Here is a 27,894-nt window from a genome sequence, read left to right as displayed (position 1 = left end):
ATTTCAGTCTGTATGGGGAGGGAAGTGAGGTTGGGCAGCTGAATGGCTATGGTGGTAGGAGAGGATAGGGATGAAGCAGAACCAGCCACCAATAGCATTACAGCAAATAAAAATATATATATCTCTAGAATACAAGCCTCAGAGCTGATTGAGTGATGATGACAAGATGCTGAGAAGGTCGCCACCAGCTGTCGTTCCTTATTGGATGATGGGAAGGCGGGGCCACTAGGCCAGATGCCCCAGGTGGGTCCCTCTTGGTATGATGGAGGCAGGAGGACTCAAAGGCCCTGACTTACTGCTGTGCCCTTGGTTGGTTACTTTGGGGGGACAAACCCAAAGAGTTTGAGGATTTCCACCATTCCTGCTGGTAGAAATCCATTATTCTTCCCTGTAGAGTGAAAAGGGCAGGGGGTGAACTCTACCCCCTAATAAAAGGATCTCAAGGAAACTGAGTTGAAATGGTTAGAGTTCCCATTCTGTGGCAGGGAGAATTACCCTGCATCAAGGAGAATCTGACCCAGTATTGCAGAAGCAGAGGGAATGAAAGGGCCCTATGTGAATGACAATATTCAAATGAGGATGCAAGGAGTGGGTATAAGCTCAGCAGTACTGTAAGAGGTAAACCAAAAATTGCCCTTAAAGAAATATAAACAAAAAGGACTGTCACCACAATCATATCCTACTACCTGCACATTCTCTGATCTCACTTCCACTATGAAGTTATTTATTGAAGTTATTCCTAATTTACACCCATCTAAAGTTAGATCGGTGGTTCTGATGCTACTCCCATTAAAATTAAAATAACAACTCCCACTAACTTCAGTGTGAGTGGGATTGAGCCCAGAACAAAGCCCATTTTTCTTGCTTCTATTTAGTCATAGCCTCAACATTACAAACTTTAATTGCTCAAAGGATTTTAAAAAAATGCCACTGAGGCAAAAACAACATATTTGACCTTTGGCATTAGATCAAAGAGTGGAATGTTAAGTTAATTTTTATTCAGACAGTAATAGTTGCCTTTTGCTTGCCTATGAACTCTTGTCCCAAGACATATGATTAAATCACAAGGGTAAGTGTTAAAACCATGGGTTTGTGTTCTTTCCTTTTTGGTGGCTTTTATGTGTGAAAGAACTGTCCTGTGAACTGTGAGTGGCAAAACAGCTGTGTGGTTATAGTCACTTTAATTTTATGACTACCATGCTATTTGGATTTTTCAACAAGCCAACGTTCTTTCCTTTTGTGAAAGCTCACCATGGAAAAATCCTAGTAGCTGATGAGCTAAATGGCTAGATGTATTTGGGAAATACGATTCAATTAGGTTCTTAGTGAATTTGGCTTTTTCCTTTTCAGAATTTGGGTTATGGGCAAGTCGGAAAGCCAAATGGATATAACTGAAATGAACACTCCAAAACCAAAGAAAAAACTGCGATGGAGCACCCTCGAAGTAGGGCTCGTTGTTGTAGTGATTCTCCTAACTATTATATCTATCACAATGATAGCTCTGTATGCAACATATGATGGTAAGTGGATGTTCATCTTATTGCAATTTGAATGTTAAAGTTGTTAATAGTCTGCAAAAAAATGTTTTCAAGAATAGAATGAACCTGATAGAATAAGATAAGAGATAGTAGCACACAAGTGAGGTAGGCTCAAATGTAATGTTAAAGTTTCAATATGTCTGAGTGCATATATATTGCTAACTAAATAATTTAGCTAATAAAAGAAAAAACATTTTATGTTTGACCTAGAGGGGCTCAGCCAAGAATTAAATTGCCTGTCACTACTATGTTATACTTTTTATAAAATTAGCTGATTAACAGCTGCAATTTATTGGCAGCTGACCATAAAAGAGTCATTAGACAGCATTACATGGTCAACTGAAATTTAAAAGTTCATCCAAATTTAATATTTCATTTAAAGTTCTGATTTACTATGAACGTTCCTTTTCCAAGAATTTTTACTTCAAGTAACAGAATGTGGCAAATGCTACATTTTTTTTAACAAAAACACCTGTTTGTTCCAATATACTAATTCTGTTGTTTAGAGTCTGTCCTTTACTGTATACACTATAATTTAATTACACAGTATGCTGGGGAAAAGATAAATGAAATAGGAAAGCTTTCTGTTCATTCTTACTGTACCCAGCATGAAAACTCCATTCTTCCTAACTAAGGCTCTTGATTTGAAGTACAGCTCCCACTGTTGTCAACTGGAATTTTATCAGAAGGATCAAAAGCAGTGCATGACCCTAACTAAATGAAGATGTTAGCAATCTTAGGGCCTGATCCTGAAAACACTTACTTACCAGTTGAAGCACTAACTATTGTGAATATCCAATTGATGTCAGTAGGACATAGTAGTTAGCATTATATTCAATTGTACAAGTGTTTTCAAGGATCAGGCCCTGAATTAATTAAAATTTTAGGTGGTGTTTAGTTTCTGCATTGCCTTTAAATTCAATTCTGAAATGACAGTAGCACTGAAAATCAATAATTTAGTGTAGAGTACATTAAGGAGACTTTCAAATGGAAATTAAGGATTTGAATTTTTGTCCCATAACTTTTTTCAGATGGTGTTTGCAAGTCTTCAGACTGTGTAAAATCAGGTAAGTATATATAGCTTTTCAACTGATTCTACTACTTTTGCCTGTGTTAGTACTTTGTAGAATCCATTACACTGTCACCCTGCTTACCTTAAATATTCTCCTCTTCACAAATCTATCCTTTATTTAGTAACACTTTAGCTGTTTCAGGAAAGCAAAGGCACTGAGAGTACTGATTTCATATGGTCTTTATGTGTTTGTAATAGATACCTTCATGGGAGTTTTATAATCTCAGTTTTATTTAAGTAATTAAAATGTTTGGTAAAATAAATTGATTTAATTGTATATCATACTTTTAATTCATGAAATATAGCAACAATGGTTCACTTACTTTTTTAAAAGCACATTAAAACCTCAATCCTGATCTCAAAGCCTTCAGGCCTTCATTTTTGCAAGACAGTCAACAATCAGCTTCTCTGCGTGTCTGAGATCAGGATCAAACCTTCAAGCTCTCTAGCATGGTAGTGATTTATATTTTATGGGTGAAATCCTGGCCCCATTGAAGTCAATTGCAAAACTCCCATTGATTCCAATGGGGCAGGATTTTACCCTATATTTCCAAATTTCATCCTCCATCTTCTAAATTGTGCACTGCCCTGCATGCACACATGAAAGAGGCTGGGGTGAAGAGGAAGCAAGGAACCTTGTACCCCACTTAACTTCTCTAAGTATAGCCAGTCATTGGCCCTTTAGAGTAAAAGGACTGGGGGGACAATACTGTAAGGAGGAGCAATAGAATTTCATCATTCCTTCATCATTGGCTGGCATGGGAAGCACATACTGCACTGTGGTAGTAGCAGATGCCTTTGCTGTGGACACTCACCTAATGTTTCAGGAAACATTGTATTGCCTGAGGCACAATTAGTGAAATACTGGCCCAGCTGAAGTCAATGGGAGTTTTGCCACTGACTCCAATGTCTCTGGGAGCTCACCCTATATTTCTGGGAGCTATCACTAACTCAGTCCAGCAGTCTCGCCTTTACTTGGTTTTCATTGGGATACAAAAATACAATTATCTCCACACCTGCTCATCCTTGAACTGTTGTCCATATATCATATTTGTGAGAGTTAGACTGCAGATTCTTCTGGACAGAGACCCAGAGAACATTCCATCTTTTCTACATATGCTTTCAGTGCTATGTGACTAAATAAGCATAGATAAAATGTTTTAAAATTAGTATAAATTTGAGATGAGCCTTGTGAATAACACAGATCATCCCAAGCAAGCACCTATAAAACCTTATACTGTATAACCCATCATGTATTCTGAATTCTTCTTCCAGGGAAGTCCTATGGCCTATTTTATGTAGGAGGTCAGACCTATAAATATGCCACATGACCTAAGGGCCAGATTGTGGAGTCCTTGCTCATGTCTGTGAGTACAGACTCATTCACTCACAGGACTACTCCTGGGTTTAAATGCTCACTACTGTGAATGGGGACTCCACGCTCCAGCCCTAAATCAGTGTTCTGTATTGGCAAGTCAATGGGAGTTCAAGGCACCCAGCTCTTCAAAAGATTTGGCAATATAGTGGTTTTCATGGGTTTTCCACAGTTATGAAGTGATTCAATGGCATGATAAAATTCACTCTGTTGTGAAAGACTAGTATAATAAAAAAACCCTTAAACCAGAGAAATAGTTGTCGATCCATATTAGTTACCATGTGTTAATGTTTCCACTATGATGAACCATAACTCTGAGTTCAGTATTTAAATCAACAGTTGGTGTCCATTCAATATCTGATTGGGCTTTGGTATCAAGGGCTAGTTGGATAAACTGCTCAGGTTACTTTTAGTAGTACTATGGCAGCGGTACACACATGGAAGGCAAGTGATCAAATTACTAATGCTAGGAAATTATACAGAGGTCCCAAAAGAAATTGAATCAGGACAATTTTATTAGGGATAGAAATTAAATAAACTGATAAAGCCTTGAACTTACACCAGATATGAACAATGTACTGGGACAGTTTTTGTGTGTTCATTTTCAAAAACTTTGCAATATGCACAAGCCCCTAAAAAGGGTTAAAATGAAAGTCTTGCATTATATATGCCAATTAACCAAGCTCAGTGGGTCTGCTCTTACCGTAGTTAATAGGAGTTTAGCTACTGATCTCAATGGGAGCAGGAGCAGGAGCAGGCCCAATAAACCGAGAGATGCAGTATTGACAAATAAAGGAAAAACAAGAGCAGTAGTGCTTTGGGGAAAGTGATAAAGTTCAAATTTAACTGAGACACAAATCCATCATTCAGGCTGTAGAGACTCCCCATAGTGGTTCTGCTTTGCAAAGTAGGGGGGGCCTAGAGGTGAGCGAGCCAAACAGGAGGTTATGAACCATTTGCATGTCACAGAGTTTTGCTCCTAAAAACAACTTTTGCAAAGCCATGCAGGGGCAGAGAGGAACAGCTCTTTGATTAACACACTGGCCAATATAGGCTTTTCAGTAAAAGTGTTGTGATTAAGTGTATATCTCAATAGCAGGTAGGTCATAGTACATGCAGATAGGAGTTTAATTCCAAGGGTGAAACAGTCTTTGCTTTTATGTAGCCTCTTAATGATTTGCCAGATGCATGCAAGATGTGTCACTTTTGCAAAAAAACAAAAACAAACAAACAAAAAACCAAAATGTTTCATATCCACTCTTTTCAACAGGAGATTTTTCCAGTAAAAAATTATTTTGCGACATGGCTGGTGCTTTGCACTGTCATGGAAGTCAGCCAGCTTTGGTGCAGACTAGGATATTAAAAACTTTCTTGTCCCCTGGGCAAACCAAGAGTGAAGTGCCTGGTGATGCTAGCACACTCCAACTTAATTCAGGGGAGAATACTGCCTTTTGGATTGAGCTTCTGCCCAGCCAGTGAAACTCATGAAGTCATGCTTAAAAAAAAATGGTAATTTACTATCTTAAGACAGAAGCTGTCAAGTAATGGAAGCCAGTGAAATGTTAGATTCTGGTGGACAAGGACCAAAAAAAAACAAAAAAAAAGTGAGAGCAAGAGAGATTTTACTTGGGCAGAATGGTGGACCACAAAAACAAAGGAAGGAATGGATGAAAATGGAACTGCAAGCTTGTGACAGGGCACTACCAAACCTATTAGAGAAAGAAGCTGGAGCCATGACAAGATAAAAGGCACAATTCAAAACATTCACGACACCTTGGGGGAGTAGGGCGCGGGGTGGGAAATCTAGACTGTGACCGGGATATCAGAGATTACAGCCAAAGTAGGCAACCCTTTGACCAAAAGGTACTTGATAGTAGAGTTGGGTTTTGGATTCTACAAGAACCTTAACAAACACCCAAACATGGGGAAACACAACCAAACTTCAATCTCCCTGTATGGTGGGCACAATCTTGTATGCTTTAAAAATCAATGGGAGTGTTGCCATTGTATTCAGTGGTACAAAGATCAGGTGCTGTATTTTATTTGTTTCCATGCCCTTTACTGCTTATGGGAGCTATTTCTTGGGGCCAAATAATGCAGGATTTGTTCTAGTCATAGTTTTTGCATGATCCAAGAACTGGGGCATTGTGAAAAAAACAGATGTTGGCTTCAAAAAGGTCTCAAGTCATTAAAAAGTCCATGAAAACAGAAAAACAAAACACCACACACACAAATACTAGGCCCTTCATGCAACTTACCAATGGCATAAAAAAGGCATGAGCCACAGGCTTTCTAGGAGACTTAACTCCTAACACTCACCTCCAATCTCTAGTTTCCTTCATTTGCCAGACTCTAATCTCCTCTGAAAATGTCTCCCACTCCTTAAAGGGAAAATGTGTGTGTGTAATTTAAATGCTATTTTAGCCACATTTTGTTACACAGAAGTATAAATGAGTAAAGGAAACACAAGTACCTTGTATATAATTAAAAACAAATCATCAGTCATGGAGTCATCATCTTGACAATATGATTATGCTAAATACAATTAGAAAAAACCGGTAACTAAAAAAGTTATTGTATGTGTTGCATTTTGTGGGCTGTTTAATTGTACTTGGCTCCACATCTAGGCACATTAAAATCAATGGCAGATTTACCTGAGTAAGGACTAAATCAGGGGTCTCAAACACGTGGCGGCCCATGGAGTTATTTCTTGCGGCCCGCCATAGCTCCCCTCAACACTCCCCTGCCCCCTCCGAGCGTGCCGCATCCCCACTCCTCTACCTACCTCCGAGCACTTCCCGCCACCCGCTTAGGACCTTCCAGGAGGGAGGGGAGTGGGGACTCGTCATGCTCAGGGGAGGAGGCAGAGAAGAGGCGGGGCCAGGGCAGGGATTTGGGGAAGGGGTTGGAGCAGGGACTTTGGGGAAGGGGTTGGAATGGGGGCGGGGAAGGGTGGGAAGAAGCAGGGCTGGGGCTTTTGTATCTTTGTATGAAAAGGTGTCAAGTGATGCAGCCCTTGGGCCCATGTACTAGTCCTCATGTGGCCCTCATGGTGATTTAATTTAGTCCAGGGATCTCAAACTCAAAGCGAGAAAGTTCTTCAGCATTTGGCCCAGCAAATATTGATACTGAATAAGCAACTAGGATTTTTAAAAGATGCTTTGACATTTAAAAATGTATACTGAGTAGGAATATGCCCCAAAAATGGGGTTGTTTTTTTAATACCTTTTAGATAACAAACAATCACTGGAGTTTTGCTTTAAGGCTGCCTACTCACCACTACATGCGGGTCCATCTCTACTGCCCTTTGAGGATGAAGACCTTTCAGTGAACAATATCAGATATCAATTTAGTATTTATCATGTTACAGTATAAATTAGAAAGGTGGTGTGGTCTGGAAGAATGACTACAGGGTTGGGAGTCAGGTGATTCTAAGTTTTAATCCTGGCTCTTGCACTGACACTGCCTTGGGTAAGTTACTTTACATTGTTGTCTCAGTGTTCCCAGTGGTAAAATGGAGATAATACCCACCCAACAAACAGGGCTGTTGTGAGGATGAGTTAGTCATTGTCTATACAGGGCTTTAAAGACATAAAGTGTTAAATTATTAAATTTACTGCCTGGTTTAGAAAAAAATTCTTTTAACTTAAGAAGATTGTGTATGTGTTTTGGAGAGGGAAGGAGGAAGCCAGGGTATCCTAAACTCAGGGATTATATTTGTCCCTTTCCACATCAGAATCCAGATTTATTTATTTTCTAAGGTTTCTACATGTGTCCATCTGTCTCATATTACAGCAGCCCGAATCATTGAGAATATGGACACTACTGCAGAACCTTGTAAAGATTTTTACCAATATGCCTGTGGAGGATGGTTAAAGAAGAACGTCATTCCAGAGACCAGCTCCCGTTACAGCAACTTTGACATTTTAAGAGACGAACTAGAAGTTGTTTTGAAAGGTCAGTGGAGTTTGTCCATGTACTAGAGAGCTGGACCGTATAAAAGTTTCCTCTTTGGCTTGTGTGTAATCAGAACAAAACAGGTTATGTAATAAAGGTTTATATGTGATAGACTAGTCAAGATCTGTATTCAGTTCAGCATAAATCAACCCAGATTATTTGCTTGGATAGTAATTTGAGTTTTGGTAGTAATGCGGTTGTTTCTGAAAAAATAGTAGCTGACCACTGAAGCAGACTTGTCCAGACCTGACCCCTGTGATGACTGAATTCTGTGTGTGCACTTATCCACCTATTACAACAGCTGAAACCCAATTCACTACCCTCCTGACCTATAAGTGACAGCTGTCCCAGGTGAGGGGAAAAAAAGGAGTTTCCCTCTGTGAGAGCCATTGGAGCACGCTCCACATGCTAGAAGTTGCTCTGTGCCAGCTTTACATTCAGCATGTCTGTACTCCTATCAAGATGTCAAAGGGTATTAAGACCAAATTCAGGATTGTGGCCTATATAATCCCTCCCTTGAGTTTCCACAGATAGGGTGTTTTTCTAATCATTCCATTGTGTGTCGGGGGGGGGGGGGGGGGGAGGAAGAGCAAGCACCGTTCCCAGCTGCCCCCTGCAGATCATTTGGGGGACACCACCCAGAAAACTCAAAGCATCCATGGTGGTCAGGGGCCTTCGCAGGGAAACCCAATATTCCTGTACTGTTTCCTAGGCTTCACCTCTTGCATGGCAACACAGCTCCCTCTACTTACAGAGCTTCCCCACCATCTGCAAATTTTCCCTCCAGGGTCAGGGAATTTTCATTCTACACTGGAGGACTCCATAGACGGTTTCCCAATAATGTTTGCCAGGTAAACATCTGTAGACTGGAGGTGATACTATGGAGAGTGGCTGTCTTAAGAGTATCACCACTCCCCACCCAGCCATGCCACCTCCAGGGCCCTGTCCTTTCAGACTTGGCGTGGAGGGGCTTCTATGGGATTTGCTCTGAACAGGGAGCATGCTGAAGAGTTATGGATCCCCCATCCTTGTGCTCCCAGTTGGTTTCTATCATGTTTTCCTCCAGGCTCCTCCCATTGCAGATGAAATGCTGTAATATTTTTCCATGTATGTGTTCTTTGTTTCAGACGTCCTTGACAGGGACAACACTAATGACATACTGGCAGTGCAGAAAGCAAAAACTCTGTACAGATCATGTATAAATGAAAGTAAGTTTCTCCACAAATTACTGTACATAAGATTTCTATGTAAATATGGGCATAATCTGCATATACTGCACAGTGCATGGGGGCTGTAACTAAATGCTACAAGACTCCCAGCTTCTGGAGCCATCTCAGGAAGCAAACTGGAAGTTCTGACCCCATTTCATGTGAACTAGATTAGATGTCTCTAGCCTGTTTGCCAGAAGTTGGGAATGGGCAACAGGGGATGGATCACTTGGTGATTACCTGATCTGTTCATTCCCTCTGGAGCACCAGGCATTGGCCACTGTCAGAAGACAGGATACTGGGCTAGATGGACTTTTGGTCTCACCCAGTATGGCTGTTCTTATGTAGATTTGTATTTAATTAAATATGAACCTCAGTACAGTAGCCACTGTGTTATTAATTTTGATGTCAGTTTATATTACTCTTCCCTATTCTCTGTGCTACAGCCTTTTGTAGGCAACTTAGAACTGCACTGTAGAAATTCTTGAAGATGGAGATTTTGAGTGCTGGGTAGCAGTCATTTGGGACTTCTGACATCAGGAAAGGCATGGGGAAACAGTTTTGGATTTTGGGGATAAGAGTGTTAGCCAGATGTTTCTACTAAAATGATCATCAGTAAAAGAGCTAACAGTAGCCCTTTGAATTATCATTGTTAGGCGTCAGAGTGGAATGTTAACTCAAACTTTTCAGAGCTATTGTTTGAAGGTGATTGCAGCAAACTGTACTTCAGTTTACACTGGCTCACATTTTAAGGTTTTGTTGTTTGGTTGGTTTGTTTTGCATTCATGAGATAATTTTTTTTTAAAGAAATCTCAGATTCTGGAGCACAAATCTGCAGTGCTGCTGGTGGGTATGTTCTGGGGAAAAGTTTTTCAGCTGCAGAATCCTGGAATACGGAGAACCTTTTATACAAGTCAGTATAGTATGTGGATGTTTTAAAATAACTGGGCATATAACTCATACTGTATTAATTTTCTTGTTTCCAAAAGCTACTATTGATAGTAGAGGTGGAAAACCTTTAATCAATATATTGCCACATGTGTCTGAATGGCCTGTAGCAACAGATAACTGGGACTCTGCATATGGTAGGCCAACTTTGTCTGTTTATTTTTCTGTTAAAATCTCTAAATGATTGTATTTTTTCTTTATTTTCCAAAAATACTGAGACTAAATGCATCTATCATTTCCTTAGGTGCCAGTTGGACAGCTGAAACAGCTATTGCACAACTGAATTCACAATATGGGAAAAAGGTCCTTATTAATTTTTTTGTTGGCACCAATGATAAGAACTCCACAGTGCATATCATTCATGTAAGTCTGCTAGGATGGCATTGACTAAATAATCCTTATCGCCATACACATTTCACTCTTTTATAATTATTAGCTAAAGGAAGTCAGAAGGAAAAATTTACTGATTTGAATTTTGGCAGTTAAGAAATAGCAAATCTTATGTTTGTACCCTTTGTATTTAAAGGGTTTATCAGTCTGGTACAGAGAATCTCAGTTACTGAGGGGTTTTAATGACACTTAATAGGACTGTGACAAATATCTGTATATGTATGAAAATAGCATGCATGCAGCGTATTTTCTTGTATTCACTGGACTATGCTCAGCCAGCATAACTCAGGATTGCAAGATTCTAAGGCAGAAAACCCACCAACAAGGGAGCTGCAGCTGTACAAGACAGTCACACCCCTTACTCCACTGTGGGATCTGCAGTCAGCCAGCAGAGCTCTGAAAGGGATGTGGGCAGGGTGACCAGTCTATTTTTTGATTAAATAGCACATTTTCCAAGCAGCTGCTGTGCAGCCTGCCCTGGCCATAAATTTAAAATAGCCTCCCCTAGGAGAATATCTGGGGAAGCGCAGTGGTGAATCCACTTACAGCCCAGCTTTCTCATGCAACCCTTAGCAATGGTGAATCTACTCTGTTTTACACATTATATAGAGTCTTCAAGAGCCATGGTGCCCATCTATAGATTTTGTCTGTGTATTCTTTGCCACCAGTTGCATTGTCTGCTTACCTCTGAAGACAATGCCACAATGGACTGTATTCTTTATAGGGCAGCAGCAGAGGGAAAGAGCTAAGAAGAGATGATTCATAAATTAAGGCCAGAAGATTCCACTGTGATTATCTAGTCTGACATCCTGCAGGACACAGGCCAGAGGACTTCCCTGTATAAACCCTCTTCAAGTCCAATATCTGTGTTTGAATTACAGCATGGCTCTTAGGAATGCATCCAGTCTTGATTTAAAGTTTTCCAGTAATAGGGAGGAAAAAGGAGAGGAAAAAGAAAAGGAGGGGAGGGGAGAAGAGGAAGGTAGGAAGAGAAAGAGACCCACCTCAGTCAGCCTATGGATTTGCAATATTAAGAATGAAATCAGAGAATACTTCATTATTTCCAAAATTTTAGTTTGCTACAGGGTGGTACTATTTTGTCTGTAAGCTATTTTTTTAAAATTGTTTTTGTAGATTGATCAACCTGGGCTTGGTCTGCCTTCTCGTGACTACTATGAATGTACTGGTGCATATAAAGAGGTAAGCCATGGCTAACAAGTAGGGGTGCACATTCTCTCCCATGTGCAGAGGCAATACTGAAAGGAGAACCGTCCCTGGCCCAAAGAGCCTGCAATCTAACTCTCATGGAAACCACACTGGTGGGGAGAACAGAGAGGTTCATGGGTATAAAGAGTTTTAAGAAGAGATTGATCTGATAGCAGAGAGTGTGCTTAGCAGAGAGAAAAAGGTGGAAGAAACAAAGAAAAGGCACAAAAATCAGGAACAGAAAAAGGAAACATTGAATATGAATGAGTAGCAAGTGAGAAGGCAAGGAGATATAAATTGGAGTAGGGGAGGGGGACAAGAGCCATAGGACCGTGGTGGTGCTATGAATATGATGTAGTGAAGGTAGGGACTTGGTTCAGTTTTCCTGGTTCATTCTGAGCCAGCTGTTCTCTATCCAAAGTCAAGTTCCCCATATGCACTGAGATAATGGGGATACTCTGTGCTGGATGAGAAGGATGCACTTAGCTCATGTTGCCTCATAGTTGTCCCTAATGGCTGCACATAGATTTCAAAGAAGAGCAATGATGAGGCTGAGCCTTGTGGGAGCATGCAAGCTGAAGCTCTTATGGAGCAGCAGCAGTTGCCAAAAATGGAAAGGAATAAATGTAGCATCATTCCATCAACAAAAAATAAACCGGGATAGTTGAAACTGGCAGTGTTAAAAGTGTTTAATATGGAAGATTTGGTCTCAGCCTTGGTGTTCCATCATCATGAAGAGGTTGTCTCATCAGTTCAGCCAAGGCCATTTCTGTACTATCACATCTTGAATGAAGCAAGACTGGAAAGAGTCTAGGGTGTCAGTGGAGGCCAGGCTTTACAGATTTGCTGCCACCTTCTTGAGATCTTTGTCCCGGGAGCTTATAGACTAGAGTTGGAGGTAGTGGATTCATTGACACTGTCTGTATTTGACTTTTGAAAACAAGATTAAGGATGGAGATGACACTTGATCATTTTGAAAAAAAAAATGTTAAATTTTAGTTGTCACTGATATGTTTAATGGGATGAAGACAGTAGGAAACCTACAGTCAAAAAGGAGCCTCCAATCGAACTATTGTATTGCATGGTTTAGCAGAAAAGATCTAAAAGTGTCTTAAGCTTGAAGGTAAGCAAAGAGCCTAGCAGCCACATTACATCGTGCCATTAGAATTACTAAAGCTGTTTATAGTTCTAGCTGATCTTTAATTTATGTTTACTTACCATGCATGTATATTTTCATTAACTCCTTGCTACTAGAATTGTATATTCTCCCCATTGCCAACAATGGGTGCACCTTAATCCTCCAGGCGTTAAATATATATATATTTATTTACTGAAGTCATCTAAGTACTAAAATTGTGCCTTTAATTAGCCAGTTTTCCCATCATATAATTAAAGGCAGAAGTGGTGAGAAATGCATGATTGTGTTTTGTTGATTTTTGCTAACATATGATACTTAACTAGTTTAAATTGTAACATTATGTTTAATTAGAGAGTTTACTTACTAATAAAGATAACCACTAATTATGCATATTAGCATAGTTCTTAGGAGCCCATCACAGACGAGTACCCCACTATGCTAGGTGCTGTATAAACACAGAACAAGAAGATGGCCCCTGCCCCAAAGAGCTTACAGCCTACCAGAAAGTAGGTCATGAGGAAATTATGTAAGTTGTATGAATTGTGACTCTTGCTGGTATTTTCATTTGACTGTGGGCCTGATTTTGATCTTACAATAGTTTTTACAAAGTATAGCACTAATTACTTCAGTGGAGCAAATTGTGATTTACACAAGCATACGTGAGAGGAGAATCAGGCCACTGAGTTCTCAGATATACAAATCTGTACAATGTTTAACATGAAGGGCTGGCACCCCATTCAAATTTTCATCCAAATTCCATCCCCCTTAAGGATGTATTTGGGCTGTAACAATAGCTATTTCTTGGGCCTTTTAAATGCAAGATACTTGGTTTTAGTATTTGTTCTGATACAGAATCTAGTGAACAAATTAGATGGTCTTACACTGTGACCTGAAAAATTGTCTACCATCAAAACCTCAAACATTCTACCACTAAATAAGGAAGAAAGTATGGACAAATGTTTGGGGGGGAAACCCCCCCCCAAAAAAACCCAACAAAACCTCTTAGCAATGCCAAGAGTAAGCACTAGGCCAGAAGAATCTAAATTTCCCACCGCCACAAAGACTTCAAGGAAATGGGAAAAGTCTCTTCCCAACAGAGTAGACACCTGCACTCTGCCAGCAGCCTTTTCTTGGCTCTGGTTCCTGCTGTGTCATTCTGCTTTTATCCTTGAGCTGTATGTGGCAAACAGACAGACAGTCTATCTCCTGTTCTTTAACCCAAGCATTTTCAGCTTTAGAAGGGGTGTTTCTCATTCCAAAACTACATGTGAGGTTTTTTTAAACTAATGGTACTTCAGAAACGGGTGAAAGTAACATTAAGCATTTACCAGTACAGGGGCCAGGCTCGGGGACCCTGGAAGGGGTGGGGCCTCGGGCAGAAGGGGCAGGTTTGGGGGTAAGGGGTCAGTCTCTCCGAGCCAGCGCATCTGCGCTGCCTGGCCCACACTGCCCAGGGCTCTGGCGCCCATTTAAAGGGCCCGGGGCTCTGGCCACTGCCACGGTAGCAGCAGTGGCTGGGAGCCTCGGGCCCTCTTAAATTGCTGGCCCTGGGGCAGCTGCCCCTTTTGCCCCCACTCCTCCACTGGCGACCCACAGGGGGCAAAGGGGACAGTGACGTTAAAGTGCTGCGGCTTTAAGAAGCGCTCTAACGTCAGCTGAGTGCGGGCCAGTATCAGCGGCCACTTCTTACTGGTATGTCGTACTGGCCGACTTTCACCCCTGCTCAGAAGCCATATCACCCCACTGCTGACAGTTATTTTTGACCCTGAATGCCCTTTAAGATTGCAGTATATCCAGCACCTATTTACAACTGTAGCTAGAGATCAGCTGAATTGTCCTCTTGGCTGTTCTGATTGTTCCTAGGTGCCATGCAATGGTCTCCAGGTTAGGCCTGATCCACAGTCCATTGAAGGCAATTAAAGGACTGCCATTAACTTTGGATTTGGATTGGGCTCCTGGAAAGCTTAAGATTTGTGTACATATCTGTGTACTCTTAAGTGGTGTTTCTGGGCTTGATAAGCACACTTCATGGTACAATTTTTCATGTTAACTGCCAGGAACTTCATGCCATTTCCTCCCTGTTAAAGTGTTCTTTTCTAACTCGTGAAAAGTTCACTGAGGGCCCAATCCTGTGAGGTGCAGTGATCTCCCAACTCTCAGTGAAGTCAACATCATTTTCAGGAGGTGCCCAGTGCTTTGTAAGTTTAAGCCCCAAGTGCATACAGACTGTTACCAGCACTGCCTTTTAACACACATATGAGAGGCTAACTGCAGATGAATGGGATTGGTAGTAGTCACTAAAATGTCCACCTGAATGTCTCATTTCAGGACACAGATTCTGTCAGCTTGTGAGCAGACATAAAAACATCCCAGTATATTTCCTTAAATGCACATATGCTTTAAAAATTTTGTTTTTCTATTTAGTTTAATTTATTTATATTTGCATTAAGGGAGCATGTTGAAAGCAGGATTCCTATCAGGGAGAAGGTAAAGCAAAGTGAGTGGGAATTATAAAGAGGCGTTGTAATGAAATTCCTGCCCTACTTTCCTTTATGGAAAAGTCCCATAGAACTGAACAGATGACACCAAGAGGGTTCTATGGAAATTTAATCTTATAAAATTTAATAGAAAATTATATCCATACTACATGTTAGCCACCCTATAGATATCCATAGCAGGGATATTATTATTCATCACATTGAATAGGATGATCTGAAAGCCTACAGAAAGGTTATCATTTTCTGTTAAATTCCACAGGAGCTTCAGAAATATCCCTGCTACAAACTGTTTAGCCAACACAATTTATAAAAAGCTGTATACAGAACACTTTTCCCCTAGCCTTTGAATGCATAACGGAGTGCACGGCCATTAGCCAGACCTCAGGATGTTCTGACAGAAAGTATGTATCACTGCAGACTGAGGAAACTGGCCATCACAGAGGTTCCTATGGACTCACAAGAAAGATATCGTAATTACTTGACTAAAAAAATGAATCACTGTTTCTGGGAGTGATGTTTCCCAAATGCTAATTCAGCACTAGCCCATCAGCATTTCCCCGATGTTAACGTTTCTGCTTCTGCTGCCTGGAGGCAGTAAGTAAGATGATTAGGAAATTTAGGGTAATTCCCAGACAAATGAGGGGTGGGGTTTAAGTATGAACTTGTAAACATCTTAATTTTAAATAGAGTGCATGGCATAATAGATTGCAATGTTTAGCCTTGATTAGTGCTGCAAACATATAGCAATTTGCCATGAGGAAATTTTTAAAGTTAATTTCCACGTTATAACACAGCATTTCAGAATGTAGTACTAGATTTTGTTCTTGGCACTTGTTAGCTACATTTCTAAAGAATAATGATTCACAGAAATCAAAGTTAGTCTAAGATATGTATGATACACAGTACTTTGAAGAGGTTTGTCTTGAAATGGTTTCTTTTTTGCAGGCATGTTCAGCCTATGTGTCTTTCATGATTTCTGTGGCTAAGTTAATTCTCCAAGAAAAAAATCTCACCATCAATGAAAGCCAGATTTCTAAAGAAATGGAAAGAGTTATGGATCTGGAGATAGAGATTGCCAATGTAAGGAAACTTTTCTTTGTGAGTTTTACATAACTGACTTTATTCTCGGTTGAAAGAGATAAGCAGTAGGAATACTTAGGAAAGAACATTATAAACAGTTATGAAGTTACCTTAAATGTGAACACTAAGAAGACATGGAGCCATATTCTGCCCTGAGATAATTAATAGGCATTGTCTCCCTGTAACTGGAAGCTGTATTCAAGACAACACAGCCCATGTTACATTTATATAATGGCCTTCATCTTCAAAGGATCCCAAAACATTTTACATCTTAAACTGATATACCAACTGTATAGGGTAGAGCAGAAGTGTCAGACTTTTCCAAAGTGAGGACCTGAAAGATTGTCTCATGGGCCACCTTCCCTCCCATTCACAATCCTGTGGACCCCTTCCCCTATGAGTTAGGATTTCATAACACCCTTGTGGCAACTATAGCAATTGCTTGTCTGGAAAGTATTATTAGCAAAACGTTGAGTATATTTTTAGCTGTCTTTTAATTTGATAAAGCAGCTGGAAATTAGGAGGAGAATGCTACATGTAATGTGCCAACCTACTGCAAACCACTTGAAGCGATTCGTGTACACAGAGTTTCTTCATTTAAACATAGCAACTCTATACAACGCTTTAGGTTCCAAATCCTAAGACTAGCTTATATGGCAGTATGGTGTCCATAAGACACAGGAGACTGTAAATGGGATGTGCACCAGGCCAATCCTGAAGAAGGTCAGGCCTTGTACACAAGATGGGAGATTAAAGGGCACATGGACCTGAAGGTGCCTATTACAATGAGAAAGAGGAGATATTATCATTAGGTGTCTCCTCCCAAGCAGTAGTATCCTGACCCTCTGCACATTGTTTACTTCAGCCCTCCATAGCTCTAGTGGGGAGTGGGAAAATGACAGAAGAGACTTGGTTCACATACCATCTGCTTAAGAAAAGGCACTTTGAGGGACATTTTAGGGGTCTCTTTCCTCCCTACCCTTCTTGATTTTGGGGGGGTTGGTTAGAGCAGTGAGCACCAAATACAACAGAGTAATATTTGGCCCACACCACCTTTTCAGTCCCTCCCTTAGTCAGCTGTCCCAAACAGATTCTTAGCCAAGAGTTTTCTTCAACAGTAGCATCCCTAACACAGGCAGCCAGAATTTAAATGTGTCAAGGGGGAAAACCAAATGGAAAATTCTGGTACTCATGCACAAAAATATGGGCTCAAAACATTCACAACTTGAAGATTCTGGACTGATTTTCTTCACCCTTGAGTTGTTTTTACTTTCTCAATGAGGAGGACTATAAAACAATCCAAGTTTGCATTTTCTAGCTTCAGCCATTTGAGTCACACCAACAGACTAATGGCATGTGTGTCAAGGAGGAAGTGTAATTTCCCCATTTCCATATATCAAAACCAGATGATTTTGATTTTCCTCAGAATCTTGAGAAAGTCACCTCTGGCTGAGGCCAAAGATGGAAAACTTTCAACCAAGAGGAGTTTATTTGATAAAGAGTGAGGGATTGAAATGAGAAGTAAGAAACGAAGTCACATCTGACACTTCTCTATAGCATTTCTATTGGCAAATGCCACGCTTAGTGATGGGCAACCTGCTGTTGCCTAATTTTGAACCCATTTGACCTAAGTTTGAAAGTTCAGCTCCAGTTTGAACAGTAATGGATGTGGAATCTGCATTTGGCTTAGAAAAGCCTGTAGGAAAAGGAGTGCAGAGAAAAAGGTATGATGAAGCCGAGTGAGGAATAATGGAGCACGGTGGAGGGAATGAAAAAAAATAAATATAAAGGAAGTCTTAAAAAGGATTGGAGCTGGGGAGAGAATTTCTAAATTAAAAATGAATGGAGAGGCCAAAGTTTGCTAACCCTACACCAGCAGAGTTGGCAGTGCCAATAAAGGTCGGGGATTCTGCCTTGGATAGATCACCTTCCTTTGAGAAATCACTTGGATCCTTATTGTTTTGTGTTCTCAACTCACCATCATGGGAGCCAAGGTAAGAAGGGACACAAGGACGATATGCTGCCAGATGATACTTCCTCCCCCTCTCTAGTCAGACAAGCTGCAATAGGAGGAGACAGAGGGGAAGTAGCAATATGGCAAAAAGCCAGTATTTCCCTGCTCAGTGCTGCATCATGCAAGTGCTTGCTCCTCTCCTACCCTTAGGGCAGATCTGGCTCGGGGGGGGGCGGGGGGGGGGATGCTGTACATTGGAAAGGACAGACGGAAACCCAGGAATGAAGTGGATCTTTGAGGACAAGAGAACATGTGCCAGATGGCTGTTTAAGCAACTTAACTGGGGATATCCGTGGTGCATGAGAAAGAGTAGAAGTATATCCCGCGGGTTAAAAGTATCTTAGCAGAGCAAGAGAGCTTCTTGGAAAAGGCAGTGATACTGGCTCTCTAATCCAAAACCAATCCAAAAAGTAGAGACCTATAGTATTAACAGAGATTTAGTCAGTGTAATTTTGTCCTCTCTTTTGACTCAAGCCTACTACATGTATCTGCAAGACATTGAGCAATATATATACTGCCCATATACAGTAGACATGTATCAATGTATCAAGCCATAAGACCTTCAGTTCTTTCATCATTGTCACTTCCTTTTCCTGCTATTGCTATAAATTGCCTCAACTTATATAGTCTTCTTCTGTAATTAACATGTGTAGGCTACATCTAAACCTGAAGACAGAAACAATCCAGTTCTGCTATATAATAAAATGACATTAACAGAACTCCAAAATAACTTCTCTTTGGAGATCAATCATCAGGTGAGTGATTAATATCCAAATATTTTCAAGTCCTATTAGTTCCTGAAGAAAGAAACTGTCGTATTATAGAATTCTTTTTGAAATAAAGCTTTTATCTAGAACTGAGGTATTTTAAAGTTGAACTATGTACATGAAGTGCTTGAAGATGATAGGCTATTACTGGCTGATTTGGTGCCACTAAATTAAAAACAAGGAGGTGCTTTTTAAAGCCAACACTCAGGATTGCTGGAAGAGCATTGACTAGAGCTGGTCAAAATTTTTCAACCCCAATTTTTTTTTTGGGGGGGGGGGGGGGGGGGCGGGGAGGGGAGAAGACCAAAAAATGCAGAATTGATAAACCAAAATGTTTTATGCATGTGTCGAGTTCACCAAATGGTTTCAATTGAAAAGATAACCCCCAATACAGAAGGTTTTGGTTCATTTTCTAAATGATTCAAAGTTACATTTTTAAAATAAAATTGAAGGACATTTCAAAACAGAGTAAAAATATATATATATCCAGAAATCAAGATGAAATGTTCTATTACAGGTTGAACAAAATGTTTTGTTTGACCCAAAGCAAGTTGTTTTTTTATTTTTCAGAACAGCCAGCAGCCTGAAAAATAAAGTTATCCACACGTCTCTATATCTGAGAGCTAAACACATTATTTTGAGCCAGATTATGGCTGGCCTTGCCCCTGCCATCCCACACCCACACCCACCCTATGGTAAGGTTAGAGAAGAGGAGAGAAAATTCTCATTAAAAATTAATTCCGTGGACTTGATTTACTCTTGGCGGGGCAGGTGGGTGAAACTTGCCACTTCTGGACATACAGTCTTAGCTAATGGTCACTGGAAGAGAACTTGGAATGCTAGGCAGGAGTGTATTATTACTGAGTCTTTCCGTCCAAGTAATGTACTTTGAAATACACCTCCTGCCACTGCCTGTTACATAGTATCCTTCTTAATCTCAAAGACTGTCAATGACTTTAAATGTCCCAACCTAAATAATATCAACTTAATTCAGCTCAGCTTATCGCACTTCTGATTTCATAAACATCACATACACTCACAGATCTCAATTAAACAATGACTATACATAAACTGTGGTATCAGGAATTTATTTAGTTTGCTCATAAAACATTACTGCCCTGGCTATTTCTAATGTCATGGGGAAATTAACAGCCACCTCTCTCCTGAAAGTCTGTCCAAAAATGCCTTAAGAAGGTACCAATCAAGACCAAGCCACTTTTCAAAATAAGAGACAGACCTTTCTGAGTGACAAACTTCCTCAGGTGTCAAAGTACAAAGCTGCTTGTGCTAAATACAGTAACTTTCCTCAACTATTTAAAGAGCAGATTTAACTGAACAGGGGGAAAATACTGGAAAATAGCAGCTCAATTATTGTCTCCAATGACAACCATCTTCTTCTAAAATTTCCACCCCCTCAGTCTTCATATTGGCCCACAAAGGCTCTGCAGCCCTCTTTTCATCTTGAATTCCCAGCACAACGGAACAGAGAGTTATGGGCCAATATGCAGATTTTAACAGATCATGTGAACTTCTACACAAAGCAGTATATAGTTGCAGTTTTCCTAATGGAAACTGCCATATCTACTCACACGGGAAGCTCATTTGGTAAAGTGATGAATGGAGAAGGTTTTTTGTTTTTTCATAGGATTCAATCCTGCAATGTGTTGAACACCCTCATCTTCCATTGAGGTTTCTGTTAGTTGAAGGAGTTAAGCATCTTCCATGTAGTGTTTGGGGCAGCACAGGATAAGGCCAATAGGAGTGTAATGCATGTGAAAAGTAACACATTTTCCAGTGCTGTCAATATAACTGTCTGTGGAAAAGGCCATTACTCTGCCAATATGCTTCAGTACTGACCTAGAGGGAGCATGTATAGGTTGTAGAAGTATATTCTCCATTCTTACTCAGACCTTGTTCTTTGATGAAACTATGAACAAAGATGCCATGTTGGTGAGGTTAGTCGTACAAATACCGTCCCACTACATAATAAAGTGTGACCAGTAACTCATTCTTCATAATCCACAAAATAGTCTCCAGCTGTCAACAATTTTTTATAACTACTGCCTGTATGGGGGACAAATTCAGTGTTCAGTGAAAGATTCTATAACCTCTTACCAATCCTTTCATCCAGTTCAGTTTCAGTTTCATCTAGTTCCTTGAGCAACGAGCTATTAAAAACAGAAAACATAATGGCAAGCAATGATATTTCTTATTCAAAGGTTGTTCACAATTACAGAGCATAAAGGATTGGAAACCTATCTTACAGCACCTTCCTCCTACCAGGCCAGGTTTTGCTCTTGCTGAGCCAGCTCATTCCCTAGCGTAATTCTATCTGATGCTCTCTCATAGAATCCAGGGAAGCAGTTTTCCCACACAGTTAGTTGCTTTTTTTTTTATTTCAAGCCTTCTTAACACAAGAAAACAAAACCTCATAGACTCTTCCCTCAGTGTCTGTGCAAGTTGAGTAGTCCCTTCTCCAAGTCTGCTCCTCACACCAGTAAATTCATCAACCCAAAATGTCATGCCTCTTACCTCTCAGCCTTAGTAACACAATTGGTCCAGCAGCAGTCTATTGCAAACAGCCACTAACCCATCAGTTTTCTGGAAGGTACTACCAACTCCTCCCTCCATTTCCTGCTGCCTTCTTTTATGAGGATCAACCAATTAAGTGCCAGCTCTTTTTCCCCAGTGCAACAGGTGGAGCTAATCAGCCAGCCAGCTGCAGGCTTCTGATCCCTGAGGAATGGTATCCCTTATACCTTCACACAGTTTCAAATTTAACATGTTCACGTTTTAAAATAACACACTGTGTAGACTGCATAGGCATTACTCAATAAGAATTTGCTTAATAGAAAATTGCTTTGATAGCTGTTCGTCCAAGCTCTGAAGACCTTGTAATAATGAACAGCAGCACAAACGAATATGGGATTGGAGACCAGAAGAGGAGGAGAAAAGCCACTTTATTCTAATGGTAGAGTGTAACTCACCCACATAAACTATAGATATGGTCTGTTTCAGTCTGTGTACCTTGTTCACACGTGAATGACATGGAATTCTGAGAGGAGACATTTTGCACAAGCCAGAATGTGGGATGCCCATGTTCTAGGGTGCTCATTCAGAGATGTGTCCAAACAGTTTGCGTTTATGCAGGTGTGTACCTGCCATTCACATTGACTTTTTTTTTTTATTGTAGCCTGCCTTGGTCTCCTTGTACACTCTCCGTGTAAACACAAAGGCATTGTTTAATTTACTGATATTTTAATGTGGTCTCCAAAGACAAGCGCTAACCTTGGTCTGAGATTTAACTGCCTCTTTACACTGAAAACAGTGTTGCTTTCAAACATATCCTTTTCAAGTATCTTGTTTTAGTGAAAATATGGCAGGATGGGGAGCACGAGTAAAAGGATTTGGGGTATGTTCCAAAGCCCACTGGAATACATCTTATTGATTTCACTGTGCTGTGTATCAGGATCTTAGTGCATATGAAAGTACAGGACCAGATTATCATATATACCAAGGCCTTAGTTTATATGCTATTACACTCCCAAAGCAATACAGAGGGGCCTTAGAGTAAATGAAAATAAGGTTCTCAGTGAATTATTAATTTAAAAACTTTTGACTAGAAATTAGAAAAGAAAAGAAAAGAAAAGAGCTCCTGAAACTGCATAAAGTATCATTTCACCTTTTCCAGATTTATTTTATAGTACCATAACCATTTAACTCACTCTACTTTAAAAAAACAACAAATTCCATATCCTGCACAGTAATTGTCAGCCTGGAGTAATATCATTTCAAATCCTCCAAAATCAAGTATTACCATGATAGCTTCACTTACAGTAGTGTCACTATTAGGAAAACTAAAGATTAACTGAAACATTTGTTTCACTCAAACATAGTCAAATCCCAAAAAGAAACGGGTAACAATCACATTATTTTAATCTTATTTAATACTTATCCCTAAAATGCATGTTTTTTCCAGCAATTCAACTGGTCAGAATTCATAAATAATATAATGTCAACTGTGAAAATTAATGTTGAGAATGCAGAAGATGTGGTTGTTTATGCTCCAGAATATCTAACCAAACTAAAGCCTATTCTTAATAAATATACTTCCAGGTAGGTATGTCAGGTATGTTTTTAAAATTTGCATTTTATTGCCGATAAGTTCCAAAAGCCTAGAAACATCACCAGCTTATTATTATTGTTTTATTACACAGAGACATTCAAAATTACATGATTTGGCGATACGTAATGGATCTTGTAAACAGTCTAAGCCGTAACTACAAGGACACAAGGAATGCTTTTCGTAAGGTGCAGAAATTCATCTCTCTTTTTAAATTTTAAATTTGACTTTTTAACACCCACTAAAGGTAAATGTTTTCCGAGAACCAGCTACACGATATACATTTTTTAATACATTTTGAACTTTGCAACTAACAAAGCTGTAGATGTTTGCTGATGTTCCTGCTGGAGTGTGTTTATAATTTATATGATGTATCCTTGATACTTGGAAAACGGGTGGGAAGCATATTGTTCTAAGGTCTGTCTCTGTGTTATTCTGAATCTGAGTCAATCAAGTGAATGCATGATCAGTTTTATGGCAGTACAGTAATATTTTAATAATATTAGTATTTAGTAATATTTAATATTTTATGGCTCCTCGACTCCTGTTGACTTGCTGCAAGCTTTCCAGCACCTTACGGTATCATGACCCATAGCTAGGGTGACCAGATGTCCCGATTCTGTAGGGACAGTCCCGATTTTTGGGTCTTTTTCTTATATAGGCTCCTATTACCCCCAATCCCTTGTCCCAATTTTTCACACTTGCTGTCTGGTCACCCTACCCATAGCCAAACATTATGGGCCCAATATTGCGGTCATTAATGGCACAAACCTGCAAGATGCCAAGTACCGACTGTGTCTACACTTAAAATGCTGTAGCATGTCAGTGTAAACACTCATTACAGTGACGGGAGGGGTTCTCCCATCACTGTAGTTAATCTACCTCCCTAACATAACTACATTAAGATCCTTTCCCCGATTCACCCTGAGCATTTTTCTCTGAAGATTTGACCATTCAGTCAGTTATTGATTTAAAATTTCACATGTTCTGGAGCTGAAGACAGAATGCTTGAAATTTGCAAGTGAAGATGCCAGAACCCTAGCAAAAAGGCCATCAAACCTGTTGCCACCACTTTTTAGAATCTCAGCAGAAGGAGCCTGGCAGATTGCTAGACTGCATATTCAAATAAACCTGCATCTGCTACAAAGGCAGGACTATGACCCTAGCTCACTGGAGTTCCATTCTATTCCCTGAGGCCAAACTGTCAGGTTGCACCATCACAGTTGTTGCCCCTCCAACAGATCTGTTATTGAGAGACTTGGAAAGACAGTGAAAATGGCATGCTCATTAGTATGGTGATGCATAGCACTTGGAGTTGAAGTGACTGTACAACTGTGGATATAGTTATTTCCTTTAAAGAAAGTCACTGGCACCTTCTTTTTTCTATTATTATTATTCTTTAAAAAACAGAAGTTAAATGTTAAAAGCTATATTAATAGAACACTGTAATTGAGAGTTTATGCACAATAAAATAATGAAAGTTAGTGGTATGGTTTCTAATAGACCCATTGCAATCACCTTACACACATGAATCTATATCAATGCATTGTAGTTTAGCACCATTGATAATCACATGCAGAGCGGATGAGTTTCCATTGTTGTAGGAAACATAAGTTTGGATTTCCAGTGCCAGATTCACCAGTTCATTGCGCCACGCTGGTGAGGCAAAACAGACTTAAAAGCCGCTTCCTGAGGATTCCGCAGGTGTAGGGGAATCCCTGAGCAACAAAGAGCACTGTAATCTCTCTCCTGGCTATTCTAGCCCATGTATGTGGCGTGTGGCCAGGTGTAAGGGGGCACCTGAGCAACAGCTGCAGCAACAACTCCCACCCCGCTTTGGTTTGTGGGAAGCTGGTGTAAGATTGAGCAGCACTGAGGTCACTTTCATGGTCTCCCATTGAACTTGTGCTGAGCACAGCTTGGCTGACCTACTGACTCTAGCCCCCTGATTTCTGAGTAAAAAATGTCGACCATAACATGACAGCGTGATTTTTTTTTTTGTATTTATTTTTGCTATGTCTGCTTCTTTTTGTGGTTAAAAGTGAATCAGTCCCAGCATACTGTGCCAGTATTGTATTACATGCATATTTCCCCTGATGCAGGGTATATGTGTGTATCTGTGTGTGAAAAAGGAAGCAAAATTAGAAATAGAGGAATTTTCTATTCTATTCAGTGGCAGTGTTGAATCATGTAAGAGTCATGGAAAAGCTGCAACAATGCAAGGTCTTCAGGGAAGCCTGTCGTAGACAATTCTATATTGTGTCCCACTGAAGCCATTTCCTCTCCTCCTAATTCTTCATGTATTTGTTGGGGTGAAAGGAAATATCAGAAGTTTTCCTTTTCACTATCATTAATTCAGTGCAAAGTGCAGCAACTATGTAGCTCTTAATACATGAAGTCCCAGATCTACAATCTTGAAGAAAAGGATAACTCTTTCCTCACTGAACAGGGCTCCAGGGAGCCACCAGATAATCACGGTGTAACTCCCTAACATTGTAATTGTTTTGTGATGTCACACCATCACATCAACATCTCTGCATCATCACTTATTAATGAAATATCATGACAAAATCTTTGCAACATGTACATTGATAGTACGAGATACCAACAGCCTCCCTTCAAACAGTCAGGGCTGCCCCCAAAATGTGTGGCTCTCGCTGGAAAGGTGGTATAGCCTATGTATCTGGGGTATTGACTAGGTAGATCCCCTGCTCAGATACCACCAGTGGCACTCTTATGGAGCTGCTGGCAGGGCTGTGGTGGAAAGCTCAACCTTCCACCTCTGGGTGTGAATTTGCCCTCTGGTCACAGTGGCCCTTAGTGGAGCACGGGGTTGCAGTTCAAATACAGGCACCAGAGCAGCAATGTTCAGCAATACCTTCCTTATCTCTCCCCTTTGTGGGTATTAGGGGTGTTTTTCTTCCCCCACTCCCTTCCTTGGCTGCTGGAGGGATAGGAAATGTTGCCAGTGACTCCCGTATGTTTGCTCAGATCAGTGTTCAATTTAGAGAGTACACCTCATCCCCACTAACACTAATGATAATTAAATGTAGTCAGTGAGGGTAGATTAGACTCCTCCAAAACTCATAGTCTGGCAATCAGCCACCATTCTCCTTCTGTTTATGTTGACCCAGATGCCATTCCTTTATCTAATGTTTATGTTTAACAGGCACTTTATGGCACAACATCAGAAACAGCTGTTTGGCGGCGCTGTGCAAACTATGTCAATGGCAATATGGAGAACGCAGTGGGACGACTGTATGTAGAGGAAGCATTTTCTGGAGACAGTAAACATGTGGTAATGTTTTCAGTTCACTTAACTTGTTCACCATCCAAGTGGTTAAAGTTTAGTAGATGATGATTTAATAGAAATTGGCTTCATATTAGAGTTGTAGAAACCCAATTATTCCTAAAAGAAAAGGAGTACTTGTGGCACCTTAGAGACTAACCAATTTATTTGAGCATAAGCTTTCGTGAGCTACAGCTCACTTCATCAGATGCATAAAAGTGGAAAATGCAGTGAGGATGTTTTTATACATACAGATCATGAAAAAATGGGTGTTTATCACTTCAAAAGGTTTTCTCTCCCCCCACCCCACTCTCCTGCTGGTAGTAGCTTATCTAAAGTGATCACTCTCCTTACAATGTGTATGATAATCAAGGTGGGCCATTTCCAGCACAAATCCAGGTTTTCTCTCCCCCCACCCCACTCTCCTGCTGGTAATAGCTTATCTAAAGTGATCACTCTCCTTACAGTGTGTATGATAATCAAGGTGGGCCATTTCCAGCACAAATCCAGGGTTTAACAAGAACGTCTGAGGAACGGGGAAGGGGGGAGGTAGGAAAAAACAGGTTACCTTGCATAATGACTTAGCCACTCCCAGTCTCTATTCAAGCCTAAGTTAATTGTATCCAATTTGCAAATGAATTCCAATGCAGCAGTCTCTCGCTGGAGTCTGGTTTTGAAGTTTTTCTGTTGTAATATCGCAACTTTCATGTCTGTAATCGCGTGACCAGAGAGATTTAAGTGTTCTCCGACTGGTTTATGAATGTTATAATTCTTGACATCTGATTTGTGTCCATTTATTCTTTTACGTAGGGACTGTCCAGTTTGACCAATGTACATGGCAGAGGGGCATTGCTGGCACATGATGGCATATATCACATTGGTAGATGTGCAGGTGAACGAGCCTCTGATAGTGTGGCTGATGTTATTAGGCCCTGTGATGGTGTCCCCTGAATAGATATGTGGGCACAGTTGGCAATGGGCTTTGTTGCGAGGATAGGTTCCTGGGTTAGTGGTTCTGTTGTGTGATATGTAGTTGCTGGTAAGTATTTGCTTCAGGTTGGGGGGCTGTCTGTAGGCAAGGACTGGCCTGTCTCCCAAGATTTGTGAGCGTGATGGGTCGTCCTTCAGGATAGGTTGTAGATCCTTGATAATGCATTGGAGAGGTTTTAGTTGGGGGCTGAAGGTGACGGCTAGTGGCGTTCTGTTATTTTCTTTGTTAGGCCTGTCCTGTAGTAGGTGACTTCTGGGTACTCTTCTGGCTCTGTCAATCTGTTTCTTCACTTCAGCAGGT

At 40.4% G+C, this 27,894-nt stretch overlaps 1 protein-coding gene across 4 annotated transcripts in view; it reads left to right on the top strand.

Annotated features, from left to right (window-relative positions):
- The window catches only part of MME (membrane metalloendopeptidase), a 66,864-nt gene that overhangs the window by 3,449 nt on the left and 35,521 nt on the right, over positions 1–27,894 (top strand). The window contains exons 2-14 of one of the 4 annotated variants that reach the window (XM_048864719.2): positions 129–243; positions 1,351–1,520; positions 2,570–2,605; positions 7,781–7,942; positions 9,070–9,150; positions 10,140–10,235; positions 10,343–10,461; positions 11,623–11,688; positions 16,276–16,410; positions 19,078–19,179; positions 23,171–23,307; positions 23,409–23,502; positions 26,484–26,612. In XM_048864719.2, the coding sequence (XP_048720676.2) occupies positions 1,361–1,520; positions 2,570–2,605; positions 7,781–7,942; positions 9,070–9,150; positions 10,140–10,235; positions 10,343–10,461; positions 11,623–11,688; positions 16,276–16,410; positions 19,078–19,179; positions 23,171–23,307; positions 23,409–23,502; positions 26,484–26,612 (1,317 nt within the window). In that variant the 5' untranslated portion in view covers positions 129–243; positions 1,351–1,360. The other 3 variants (XM_048864717.2, XM_048864720.2, XM_048864718.2) reach the window with 3 other exon arrangements.

The sequence above is a fragment of the Caretta caretta genome, chromosome 9 (genome assembly GCF_965140235.1).
Source record: "Caretta caretta isolate rCarCar2 chromosome 9, rCarCar1.hap1, whole genome shotgun sequence".
Taxonomy (NCBI): Eukaryota; Metazoa; Chordata; order Testudines; family Cheloniidae; genus Caretta; species Caretta caretta.
This window is presented reverse-complemented; position numbering and strand designations above follow the sequence as displayed.